This window comes from Oncorhynchus tshawytscha, linkage group LG09, assembly GCF_018296145.1.
Source record: "Oncorhynchus tshawytscha isolate Ot180627B linkage group LG09, Otsh_v2.0, whole genome shotgun sequence".
In the NCBI taxonomy this organism is placed as follows: Eukaryota; Metazoa; Chordata; class Actinopteri; order Salmoniformes; family Salmonidae; genus Oncorhynchus; species Oncorhynchus tshawytscha.
This window is the reverse complement of record NC_056437.1, coordinates 37300684-37314321: the sequence shown is the minus strand read 5'-3', so window position 1 is coordinate 37314321 and position 13638 is coordinate 37300684. Positions and strand designations below refer to the sequence as shown.

The window sequence follows — 13638 nt, the reverse complement described above, 5'->3', positions numbered from 1 at the left end:
TTGGAGTACACATTTATGAATTTCATGTTCAAGCCAAATATAAGTTCCACAGAATGGAAAGGTACACGTGCTCACTCCCTCTGTCGGAGAAACTAGAGGAACATCAGGTTATTCAATTAAAGTTTTCAGCAAAATTATAAAACTATAGAATATTCAGACACTCCAATTGACAGACCACGTGTTCAGAAAGTGTTGCAAATTAAAGATGGCTAGCATGATACAGATACAATGTTGCAATGTCAGTTTCCCTGCACCCCCAGTAGGCTAGTAGTTACAATGTTGCACTGCCGAATGTAACAACTATCACGTGTTCGACTTTGCGCTTCAAATTTCCCACACTATACGGTGAATTTATCATGTACAATACGAGCCACGATTACTTAAAATTATCACCAAGTATTTGTCTTCACGCATGCTCCGTGGTTATAGCCGACCAATGTATCAGCTCAACAACTTTGATATTACAACGTAACTAAACTTCATTGATGCAATACCATCGTGAAAAATAAAAGGACATTTTTAAACTCGAACCACAATGACTTCAGGATGATAAAAATGTCCTTACATGAAAAATATCCACTTTCATATGAACAATATGTTATAGCCTACTCTCGCAAACAGCTTTGGCCACACCTAGATCCTGTCCTATTTTCACAAAAAAAGAGAAACCTTTTCTTCTTGAGCATTTGTTTGTGTGCCGGTGAGTTCCCGGCTGTGTAACTTGATAGGGGGCTCTGAGAGGGAATAAGGGAATGTGTTACTGCAATGGAGCAGAATGCAATACAGGTAAAGCCGACACTCACTTTATATTATTTTGAAATAAATCGTGATTTTCCTATGCGCACGCATGCCACTTTTACCTGTTGATATCGAAAATAAACCGACTGTGTGTCGGTCTCATTTAGATATCAGTTTGCCCTTTTTCAAATCTGTAATTTTGTTTAGAATGTCGAATTGATTGTTATCCTATCAAGCTAAAAAGACTTTCGCAATTACAACTTTGCTGGATGAGTCACAACTTTCCAAGGCAGAAAATAGCTCGCTATTATATTTTGAAAGCCCCAAATTTCGCTGACATGATTATAGGATTTTATTGGTCAGGGTTTGAAATTTAATTCAACTTCAATACGTCTATATTTTCTTCTTGTTAATGATTGATTTCTTTGTGTGTCGTGTCGACTACTTACGTTCTCCCTCTCTACCCCCACCCCCACATTTCCACATTAAAGACAATTTTATCTGACGATTCCGCAATATTAAGAAACTTTTATGCTTGTTTTTCAACCAAATCGATGGTATTGTAACTTAAAACCAAGTTTGGAGTAAGTCGAAAATTAATATTTTACATTTGCAGTGACGTGATATTAAAGATTAAAATATAATCTAAGGAACAAGGTGGAGCAGTTTATTTAGCGAACAAATGGCCAACATATGGGTATAAAAAAATCCCTGACATTATGTATCGTGTTTATTTGGTATAGCTCAAAATGGAATGTTAATATTGTGAGGAAATCGCTGTACTTTGTACTTGAAATTGCGAGGATTATCTTGATTGTATAATACCAGGCCCACCAAAAACTTCTGTCGAATTGTAGGACTTCAGTAACAGTAGGCCTATATTGGTTTTATATTTAATATCAGAAAGGTTGAACATATATAGGCTATACTGCATTCATAATTATATTTAAGTTGTAGCGTATACAGTAATCATGTGTTTCTCAAAGTTATGGTGGATATTATATGTTCCAATTATCTAATGCTATAGGCCTACTTTTCCACTTCGTATAATGTTGTAATATTGTGTAGACAATGTTTTGTATAATAGGATATCCAAGGTCACATTGTTATTTTGCAGAAAGAACACATTTTCCATTCGTTTCTCTATTTCTGGAACAGCAGTGCAGGCTATATCAAATGCCATCATGAGCATTAACGTATCCTTTCAGTAGGTTCGTTTTTTTTCCCTACAAAATCCTTCTCAAAATTGAAAATCCAGTTTTATGTGGTTTAAGGATTTACTGTAAAATCAGCCTTGCCTCGTTTTCACCACTAGTTGGCCAAGTGATCAACGTGTGCACGCACAGCTCCGTTCCTGCTGCATTGGAAGGGGGGTAGGGGACGGGGTTGCCGACAATGGGCGGGTACGAGGGGTGCGAATTTGAGCATTTTCCTCATTTAGGCAGCTAGGATATACCCTATAATAGAACTACAGGGGTGTTAATTGATTTATTATATATTTTTAGATTAGGCCATCCGAGTTTAAGGTCTATATGAATTAAAATAGCCTGTTACAACATGTCTTCATAGTTTTGATTCATCACAAAACAAGTGTTTTATGTTGGATATCCAATTGTATCCTTTTATTTTTTATAACCCTTTCAAATATGCCTACAGTCACATTATACTATCTGTGAATAAGGATTGCCTACTAAATAGATTAGATATTTGGGAATGGGTAGTGGTGCATGGTGACACTAGGGTGGAAAGCAGAGCGGGCTCTGTATTTGGCCTAACTCAGATATTGAAAGCCATTGTAATTTAGTGAAAATGGCTGTCCTTTGTGGCCAGTAGCAGTGAGGTTGCTCTCATATAGAGAGCCATATATTGAGCAGAACAACATGTATGAACTAATGTTGATAAATGGGGAGGAATGCAGGCCTTTGCCAGGAACATTTGGTGGAATCTGAACATTTATGCTCATGGCCCAAATGAATAATTGGTATCATGTGAATGAGTTTTTCTGTATACCAGTTGTTTGACATTCAAATTGTACACACAGAAGGGATGACATCTGTATTTGTTTGAGTTTTGCAGTTTAAATGACATTTCCCATGTCTAGATTACGGACATTTGTGATGGGCTCAGAAGTTAGTTGTACTATTAGCTTTTTTTAATGATTATTGTTAACATTTATTTAACTAGGCAAGTCAGTACAATGATGGCCTAGTTGTACTGGGTGATAACTCACAAAACTATAACAAAAGAAGACTATGATTTCTGGGATTTTTCACGAAATGTAATCCATATAAGGGTCCTTTTGGAGGAAGGATTATTGACATATATTTGACATTTGTACCTTCAGGCATAATTGAAAAATTATTATTTAAAGTTGGAATATTTGGGACATTTTGGCCTTACCAAGGCCTCTAAGAGTGTATTAAACATAAAGTTCCAAAGTGGGATTTCAGATACTTTTAGAGTTAGGATCCAATTTGTAAGTATTACCAAACAGTAAATGTGAAACTATATTCAAAATGGTCGCCCTCTGCTGGTGATTTGCAGGATGTACAATGATACAAGTATGATGGCTGTGATTGGTTACATCGCCAATATAATCGCAATATAATTAAAAAAATAGCCAAATCATACTTTTTATTGTTTCAGTATTGATGTTTATATTCCTGAATTAATGTAGTTTAAAAAAAATCAAAATACTACTCATTGTTGAGCAAGCGGTACAGCTAAAGAGGAAACATTAGAGGCTTAAAGACAAAATTTCCCAAATGTTTAAACTTCAATGAATTATTCCTCAATTATGCTTTAAAAATGACCCTTCTATTGATTACATTTTGTGAACATACTAAAAATCATGGTCTTGTTTTGTGAGGAATCACCCTATTATTCAAATGGTATATTATTTTCTGTTTAAAGGAAGTTGATTTAAATAGCAGTTGTCAGGAGCTAAGTACTTAAAATATTCTGAACTAAATTCTTAACAATTTGAATAAGATATGTGGAGCTTTTCAAGTCCTAGTCACACGATTATTGTTCCCAGTATAATTGCTGAATAAATTACGAGTACACATAGTTTTGTTGTTTGTTAAACTAATCTTTAACAGAGTTGTATTCATACCATATTACAATTTAGCTTAAATGGACTTCATGAAAATCAAATGGGGAACAAGACTACATTTACATTATGGATCGAGGTTGATTCAGATCGCATGCCCTGTCATTGAACAGACGGGAATGGTTGAAATACTCTGGCCTCTCTCTCTCGCTCACACAGTGGTTAGGTGCTCCCTCCTACCTGCGCGGCTCATTTGCCTTCTATAAGTCAGTGAGCTGTGGGTCCGGGTCCGCTGCTCAGGTCTGGAAACTGGGGGAGTTCTACTATGTACGCTGTGGCCCTGAAGAACCTGTGGGCATTGCTGAGGTATGAATTCTAATAGCTCTGTTAGTTTGCACATGATACTTGCCATACCAGGGGTGTATTCAAGGTGGTGAATGTGTAGAACGTTGAAGATGGATACTCAATATCTGTTCTTCCCTAAGGATTTCTACCTGATTATGAACGTTCTGTTACATTGTACCCTCATGAACGGACCCCAGAGTTTTGGGATTAATTCCTTCTTGTGCCACTGTACTGTACTTGTGCCACTGTACCGATTACGTATTTATTGTAAGTCGCTCTGGATAACAGCATCTTCTATGTATTTCTTATTTTAGGTGATGTTACTGTGGGAGGACCAGGCCCAGTGCCATCTGCTGGCCAGCTCCAGACTCTACTTCCTCCCTGAGGATACTCCCAAAGGCAGAACCAGAGAGCATGGCGAGGTGGGTAGGGGGCAGGGCACCACCGAGCTCGATTGTTTTACATAATGTAGAAGTGTTCAAACGAAACTATAAAAATGTTAAAACTATGTACATTTTAAAGTCTACATTACTGTAAACACTGAGTGTGGTTGTCATACTCTGTTTCACCAAGAATCACACAAACCTACCGGCCATATGTCATTGCTAGACTAGCATGTCATATACAGCATATCTCATGAAAGGACATACTGTACTGTGCATTTCTTCCATAGTCAAATTTTGGCTTGGGTTACTGCAATAATGGATTGTGTGTGCCTGGCTTTTAGCCTACTTGTTTAACCACAAGTGTTTCACAATCTCAATTTACAAATGGTTGCCACATAACTAACTATTAACAAGAATCATTAGATTGATGTGTCACTTTTCCCCTTATGTGTGAAATGTTTTTAACTTGCACAATTCATGTATAATGAAATGCATTGTTACTAAAGTATGTTCTTCATACCTAAAGTTTTAAAAGTGCATACGAATGGCAAAGAGTAGTTCTATGAGATGTTAAACTTGTATTTTTATTCATTTATTCCATTCCGAAAAAAACATTATTTTTGCTGGGATCATGAATCCCAGGTTTTCCAAAGTCTCCTATTTCACTATAGTGTTATGTTAATCATAGTGAAAATAACATCTTTAGAGGGGAGTCATGGTAAAAAAAAATACCTGTTACAGTTTGTTGTTCATGTAGTCACCTATAGTTGGAGGTGAATGTGAAAAATGTGTGAGATAGGCCAGCTTGCTTCTATCAGTGGTATAGGTGTGTAGTGCCTGAGGCAGAAGTGCTGTGGATCATTGTCACTGGTGTCAAACGGGTCTGGGAGGCGTAGGAGAGCTCTGATGGCTCCTCATGTGCCACAGGCCATTGGTACTCTGACTGGGAGAACTTAATCTTGTCCTATGTGGTGAAGAACTGTAAACCAACCACATTCTGTGTCCACTAAAGAAACTGGTTAGGGTTAGTAGGGTTACTAACTTAGTGAAGTCTAAGGGAATTTCTTCACAGCAATTTGTTTTTGCATGGGATGTATTTCCTTGATTCTTAAAAAAGAAAAATCTTGGTGGCCCTTTCTTTGAGGGTATGCACAAATAAAGTAGTATGGCTTTAATGGGGATCTAAGTGTGTGTGTGTGTGTGTGTGTGTGTGTGTGTGTGTGTCCCTCAGGATGAGGTGTTGGCTGTTTCTAAGAAGATAGTGGTGCGGGTGGAGGATCTGGTGAGGTGGACCTGTCCGGAACCTCAAGGTTGGAAAGGAGGCAGCCAGAAGTCCAGCAGGACCAACGGTCATCACAAACCCACCCCTATCATTACCAACGGAGCCCCAACGCCATTCAAAGAGAAGGCTGAGAGTGAGCGTCTAGGGGTCAAGGTGCTCAGCTACCCCCAGTACTGCCGCTTCCGCGCCCTGCAGAGGCGCATCCAGGACGAGGTAGGGTTGGGGCTCCAGAACCCCCATCTGCTGGCCCTGGGAGGGATCAGGGTGGCCCAAAACAACACACAAGTCCTCTATTGCCGGGATACCTTCAACCACCCCACCCTGGACAGCAACACCAGTGTCTGGACACAGCTGGGTGAGCAGCAGGCTGGGGGAACTTGATCTCTCTATTAATGTAAATGTGGCCAATGGCTGAAGTGATTATATTTTTTAACCCTAATTAGACAATGGAATCTAAAATGTGTGGACAATAAATTCAAATGAATTAATGCAACCTTACACTATTATATTAACTCATTTACTGTATGTTGTGGTCATCTTGTTATTTTGTACTTAGTTCAATGTTTTTTGAAAGGCAAATTATTATCTTGTTATTTTGAATTAGGATTAAATGTATATCTCTCATTCCAAGGATGCACCTCTCTTAGCTTGAAGGGGCGACCCCGCAAGAGGAGAGGCAGGCCAGAAGGCCAGAAAGCTATGGAGCCACCAGCAGTCAACCAATCAGAGTCCTGGATAGAGAGAATGAAGGTACACTTTGTTTTGTTCTAATAACTGTTGATATGGCTACATACATAACTTTCAGATGTCTTATTATTCACCTCGTATTCACTTAGAAGTTACTTAATATCATAGTAATTACCTTTTAGATTTCTTTGTCATGAAATGCATCAGAATACACTCTTTATGCCAAGTAGTTACTATTCTTAGATGTGAGAATTCCACATTTCCTAATAGACACCAACTGGAATGGGGATGTACAGCATTACTAGATGTAGTATTGTTATAACCTTATGTATCCTGTAGGAGAATGTGATGGGCAGTGTGGAGATGCATTGTGAGGAGGGCTGTCTCCCCCACTCTGATGAGCAGCTGTTCCTGGATCAACTCTACTGCTACATGGAGCGCTGCGGCTCACCCATCAGCAAGGTGCCCAACCTCGGCTTCAAGAAGAGTGAGTCGCTCACTGATGACTTCATCAACCACCATTAATACTCCTACCAAAGGTTTTGAATACAAAGGGTCCTTTGCTGTACTTTCAGTTTGATTTGATGAGTTTTCCCTACAGAACTAAATAAAATGTTCCCACCATGTCTTTGAACAAGCTGTTTATCTGTCAGCATTGTAAACCAGACCATCAAGGCCACAGCTCCTAGGACCTATGATATGCTTTAACACTCTTGTCTGTCTCCGTGTCTACAGTTGACCTGTTTGTCATGTACTCTGTAGTCAAACGGCTGGGCGGCCATGAGAGGGTGAGTAGTGAAGGCCATCGTTCTGTATCATCCTCATATCTTGTACAATAGTGGTACGATTGCAATATCTAAGCAAATTAGTTCATGTTTATGGAAATAATTAACGGTCTAAAAACTATTTTTAAACCATTTACAATCTCTCTCCTGTAGGTGACGTCCCAGCGTCTGTGGAAGAAAGTGTATAATGAACTAGGAGGATGCCCGGGCAGCACCAGCGCAGCCACCTGCACCCGGAGGCACTATGAGAGGTGAGGCAGGAACACTGCTTGTGCCCAGACCAGTTTACATTGTGCCCCACCTAAAGCATGCCTATTCTTCTTGTGACAAAAGGAAACCATGTTTATAACCACAGTACACAATATAACCCAGGCTTCAGCTGTGAGAAACGCTGATTCGGTGGTCTGATACGATTTAATAAACAAATACAATATATACTATTTCTCTAGAATTATAGGCTAATGCAGGGGTCTCCAACCTTTTCTAGCATGAGAGATACTTAATTTTTTTTTAAAAAACATCACAAGCTATTTTTATTTTTTTTCTCTAGCTTTCAAATGGGCACGTTCTTCTCTTCTCCCCTGCAACTCTTCCCGGGGTCCTTAGTGTATAAGAGGAAGTAGTGCATAGTTTCCTGTTAATAAACAACTCAAATCTGTCATGTTTTTCCCAAGTTCTGTTTTATGTTTTTCCCAAATCACGTTTTCTCAGTTGTATTTTCCTGGTTTAGATTTGTCGAAATTACAATTGTTCATAGAGAAACAACAAAATTGGATGCCAATGCTTAAATCACATCAGACACTTTTTATATATTTTTAGGTGTGGAAGAAAACAAACGCATTGAGTTTTGAGTGTAATTATCCTTTAATTTCTGATCTGGCCCTTTAATTGCACATCTAGTGAATGAAGAATGTGGGGTCTAATCTGCCTGTCCAGTGACGGTTTTGTACTGCTGCTGCTGATTTCATGCCAAAGTTTGCAAATAAGATACAAATGATATACTTACTCATAATATACAGTGCATTCGGATATTAATCAGACCCCTTGACTTTTTCCACATTTTGTTGTGTTACAGCCTTATTCTAAAATGCATAATTTAAAAATCTCAGTTTATAAACTATCACATTTACGTAAGTATTCAGACCCTTTTACTCAGTACTTTGTTGAAGCACCTTTGGCAGCAATTACAGCCTCAACTTCTTGGGTCTGAAGCTACAAGCTTGGTACACCTGTATTTAGGGAGTTTCTCCCGTTCTTCTCTGCAGAGCCTCTCAAGTTCAGTCAGGTTGGATGGGGAGTGTTGCTGCACAGCTATTTTCAGGTCTCTCCAGAGATGTTCAAGTCCGGGCTCTGGCTGGGCCAGTCAAGGACATTCAGAGACTTGTCCCGGAGCCACTCCTGCATTGTCTTGGCTGTGTGCTTAGGGTCGTTGTCCTGTTGGGGGGTGAACCTTCGCCCCAGTCTGAGAACCTGCTCCAGAGCGCTCAGGACTTCATCAAGGATCTCTCTGTACCTTGCTCTGTTCATCTTTCCCTCCCATTTAATTGAAGGTTTTAGGGAAAATATTTCTGTCAACCCACAAGATGGTTATCACATCAACTGGCTACACAAGGAGTGATAGACAAATGCGCTCACCACACAGACTGGGGCAATATTGTTGGAAATGAATTGGCAGATATTGTGTTTAGTTTTGGCTTTTAAGCCAATAGTGGCTAACCAGGGGTGGGATAATGTAAATGTTGCGTTGATAGCAGCTGGGAGCTTGCAGGAGGGTGTCACCAGTCCCACACTTGCGAGATTTGTTTATGACCGTTTGCGGTGGAACATGTGAAAATTACTTTTACTTTCAGAGTTGTTTGGCTAGTTACTCATTGGTGGGCCGACCTATTAGAGACCCCTAGGCTAATGGGCTGTACAGTACCTGGTTGAAATCCACTGCATTTTAGGCTTTTCGGCATTGGTGTTTCCTTACAAAACGTGTTTTTCATTTTGGAACTTTTGGTTCTGTGTGTTTCCCTCAGGCTGATGCTTCCCTATGAGGAGCACATACATGGAAGAGGAGCAGAACTCAAACTCCCAGCATCCACTGGGCCTATCCGGGGCAGGGGTAGGAGACCGCTGGTGAAGAAGACTGCAACCCCCACCCCTCCTCCAGTAAGTGTCTGCTCATCTCTCACTCTACATACAGTTTATTGTTGACTTGCTCAGTTCATATCAGTCATTTGATATTTAATATGCTGTCATCGCTAGTTGTCTTGGCTTGACCTGAATCTGATGTAAATTAATGTATTCTATTACATTCTAGAGACTAACATGAGAATCATTCAGAAAGTGTAACTGAATCCATCATGTATGGCATCTCTCTCTCACTAGACTATTTCTCCAGACGGTGTGGTGGTAGTGAAGAGGGGCAGGGGCAGACCTCCAGGCAAAAAGAACCAGGCCAAACTTCTAGCCTCCAAGGCCAGTCCAGTGGTCCTGTCTCCCCCAGCCAAACCCAGCCTGGACCTAGGGTCCAAACCCCTGCAGGACCCCTCTCTCCAGTCCCTGTCTGTGTTCCAGGGGCTAAACCTGGCCAACATGCCACTAACCCCAGAACTGTCCCCCATGTCTGCCCCCTTCCTCCCCCTCCTGCCCAAAATGGAGAGGGAGGTAAAGGTGGCGAACGGGGATACTCTAGCACCATCACCCACTCTGTCTCCTGCAAATCTCCTGTCTGATCTCTCCAGGCTCCACGCAGCGGGCTCCCTAGGAGGGTTCAGGCCCTCTAAAGGCCCCTGTCCCCTGGATCTCTTTAGGAGCCGACTGGGCCTCAATAGCTTAGACAGCCCTGGTCTAAACACCCAGGACCCTGCCTCCCACCAGCCCTCCAGCTGCCACCTCCAGGCCAAAGCAGGGAGCTCAGACACCCCCCTTCCCAATGGGGACCAGCCCCATCTGCAGTCTCACCACCAGTGTTTGGGGTGTGGGCTTGATGAGGCAGCCCAGGGGGGGGGCAGCAGCAGTACTAGCACCAGGGAGGGCCGTAGCAGCAGGCCTCCCCTGCCCCCTCTCCGGGTCCTACCCCTGGATCTGGACTGCAGCCTGCAGGTGCGCCAGCTGATGCATACACGGCTGGGCTTGGCCCAGCTTCACTCCTTCACCAAGCGGCTGTCGGAGGTCTTAGCCCAGGACCTGAGTGGCAAGCCCTGTTTACCCATCACCCCTCCCCCAGAGCAGGCCCTACCGCTCAACCTCAGCAAGCGCTCCACCACCAGAAGATCTGCCTCTGATACTGGCTCCAGGATGGCTGCAGGGGATCAGGAAAATGGTGACACCACACTCCCCTTAGCTAAAAGGTATAGAATGGAGTCATGCGAGGAGGCTGAGGACCTGAGCTCACCCAGCAGGGCAAGGGCTTTCCTCCTGGAGCTGCCTTGTCACACCACCAGCCCAGACACCAATTCTCCATCTCCCCAGCTCTGCCTTACTGAGTCTGGGGAAGGTTCTGGAGGCACCCCTCTGGAGAACCAGGGCAGGACGTCTGACTCTGAGCCAGTAATCCAGGTGAAGGTGGAAGAGGACTGGAGGGAGAGCAGCTTTGTGGAGGTAGAGCCTGTGGAAGACTGCTCTGTAAAAACAGAACAGGAGAGGGTGGAGAAAGAGGGAGGAAATATAAAGATGTGGGAGAATGGGAAAGAAGAGAAGATGGCAGTTGAAACTGTTAAAATGGAGGATGGTATACAACAGCAATCGGAGGAGGGAGAAAAGGCAGTAGTGGAGGGGAGTAAACTGGAGAGGGTAGAAGAAGAGGGTAAAACCATAAATATGGAGGATGCTATATCAGAGAGGGGACTGAGGACTCCTTAGCCCACTCTACAAGTGGCTCTGGGGGCCAACAGGAGGATGAGGAGATGTGATGTTGAGGTTTCTGTCAAAGGGCTGCCCAGTTCTGTCCTGCCTCCAACCCAGGCCCAGCCAAGGTACCTGAACAACTGCACACAACCCCAACAGCCTCACGACTAACACCGACAATCACTCCTCCACTCTCCCTAATGGGAGGTAACTCTCAAACATACAATCAAAGACTAAAATCCTGTGAACTCCGTAATGACACACACACCTTTGAAAACACTGCCATTTGCCTTGACACTATTCAATGATCTAATTCTGTACATTGTATGATACTATGCATAATACAACTTTCGGGGTTCATCTAACTTGAATTCTAAAACTATATTAAAGCTTAACTTGTGTTCTACGTTCGTAGGAAATACTATTGTTTTTTTTCTTTTCTTCTTACTGTTAAATGAAGTATATTACTAAACAATCAGTAGGTCAGAGGTTTTTATAACAATCCACTCCCTTCCTGGACCAAGTTTTCCAAAAGCATCTTAAGGAGAAGTTCATCGTTAGAACCATAGGATCAAGGATACAAAAAGATGTGCCTTAAATCTCTTGTGCTCTGATTTGTAGTCATTCACAGAGTCACACAAATGGCAACAACCAGGAAAACATCTGTTTGTTTTCCAGTAGTGCCCTTCAGTCTTGCATTTATTACTTCCTGTTTGTTTCCAACGACGGCAGGATTTGCACTCCTACTGTACTGGTTCCCTTTCCTTCCTTTTATGCGGAAGTCACTTACAATATTTATTATTTAACTTTCTGATGCCAATTGTAATGTATTTTAATGTCTGTCTAGTTTCAAAAACAATATTCTGACACCACTGGCCTGGTTAACGTGAGATTTAGTCGTTGTTGCCTTATTCCGAGTCAATTGACACAAATAATTCTGTCAGACAGATATCTGAAATGCCATATTTTGTTTACGGTAAACTGGGGTGTGCCCAGACCAGATGTACAGTAGCAGGGGGATTTTTATTGACTATCAACACCAAATGTGTTACTGTATGATTACCATAAAGAGAGTAAAGATTCTCTGCTGTAGAATTTTACAAAAAATATAACTTTTCTAAAACCTACAAAAAAAAAACGTTTTCCTGTTGATATCCTTATTAAATATTTGGTTAAACAATTACAGCTGGTTGTGGCTCAAAGTGTTTTATATTCAGCGTTTATCGTCATTGCAGCCTGGTCTATTTCTTTGTTTAAAAGTGTCAGCAAACCATTGAGGTGAACGGTCCACATGCCGGCCATTGGGTGAGATGGCAAAATGTAGTAGTTGAGCTACACATCATTTTGGTGTGGCAACTTCCTCATTGAGTTGAATAGGTATTTAATGCTTTTACTTAAATAGTTTGTAGCTTTTTGACGTTATTATTTTAATTATAGAGTTTAAGATCAAATGTTTACATTTCAATCATACATGTAGAACAAAATCAACTTAATGTTTTTGCGTCTTAAGTACTTGAATACTGTCTGACTGGTACTTTATTAGTTGGTTCACAGTATACCAACTTCTGGAATGGTTAAAATGGGAAAAAGTATCTTCATTCAACTTTAAAATATGGATGGTCATAATTCAGAGAAAAGAAAATTGCAGCATATGGAATTGATTTGCAGTTGACTCTGATCAACTGGCTTTTCTTTTCCCCCTTTGTTTTATTTCTTGAACACCTGCTACAGAGTTAATGTCATGTAGTTGTCTTTATTTCAATCTGTATCAGTTGAGCTCATCTTGTTCATGGAAGAAATCTGTCTCAAGTATTCATTTCTCTGTGTATTAGAGTACGGCCAGCGCTGTGCCACACCTTGACTCCTGTACTCGATGACAATTTGATTTATATGGTTGTTTCAACCATTTGTTTTAACACTGTATATTAAATATGTTTTTCAGATTTTTGCACAAGTTTATAGACTGAGTATACAAAATATTAAAAACACCACTTTCCATGACATAATGACCAGGTGAATCCAGGTGACCGCTATGATCCGTTATTGTTAAATCCACTTCAATCCGTGCAGATGAAGGGGACCCTTGAGACATGGATGGTGTATGTGTGCCGTTCAGACGGTGACTGGGCAAGACAAAAGCTTTAAGTGCCTTTGAATGGGGTATGGTAGTAGGTGCCAGGTGCACCGGTTTGTGTCGAACTACAATGTTGTTGGGCTTTTCACTCCCAACAGTTTCCCGTGTGTATCAAGAATGGTCCACCACTCAAAGGACATCTAGCCAACTGGATCTGGGAAGCATTGGCGTCAACATGGGCCAGCATCCCTGTGGAACGCTTTCGACACCTTGTAGAGTCCATGCCCCGATTAATTGAGGCTGTTCGGAGAGCAAAAGGCCAACTCAATATTAGGGAAGATGTTTCGTATACTCAGTGGAGCTGTTTTACCAGACACGGTGACTAATCCTGGACTATAAAATCTATTTCAATGGATATTCTCCATTGAGCTTGCATTTTAGTCCAGGAATAGTGT

The 13638-nt window shown here is 41.4% G+C and overlaps 1 protein-coding gene across 1 annotated transcript; it reads left to right on the top strand.

Annotated features, from left to right (window-relative positions):
* Window positions 1-652: 652 nt before the first annotated feature.
* On the top strand, window positions 653-13057 carry zgc:77151 (uncharacterized protein LOC337153 homolog). Its single transcript, XM_024431833.2, has 10 exons — window positions 653-786; window positions 4010-4156; window positions 4450-4557; window positions 5753-6158; window positions 6435-6553; window positions 6830-6977; window positions 7226-7278; window positions 7429-7526; window positions 9297-9429; window positions 9649-13057. The coding sequence occupies exons 1-10, from the start codon at window positions 766-768 to the stop codon at window positions 11122-11124; spliced, it is 2709 nt and encodes a 902-aa protein (XP_024287601.1). The 5' UTR covers window positions 653-765; the 3' UTR covers window positions 11125-13057.
* The last annotated feature ends 581 nt before the right edge of the window (window positions 13058-13638 follow it).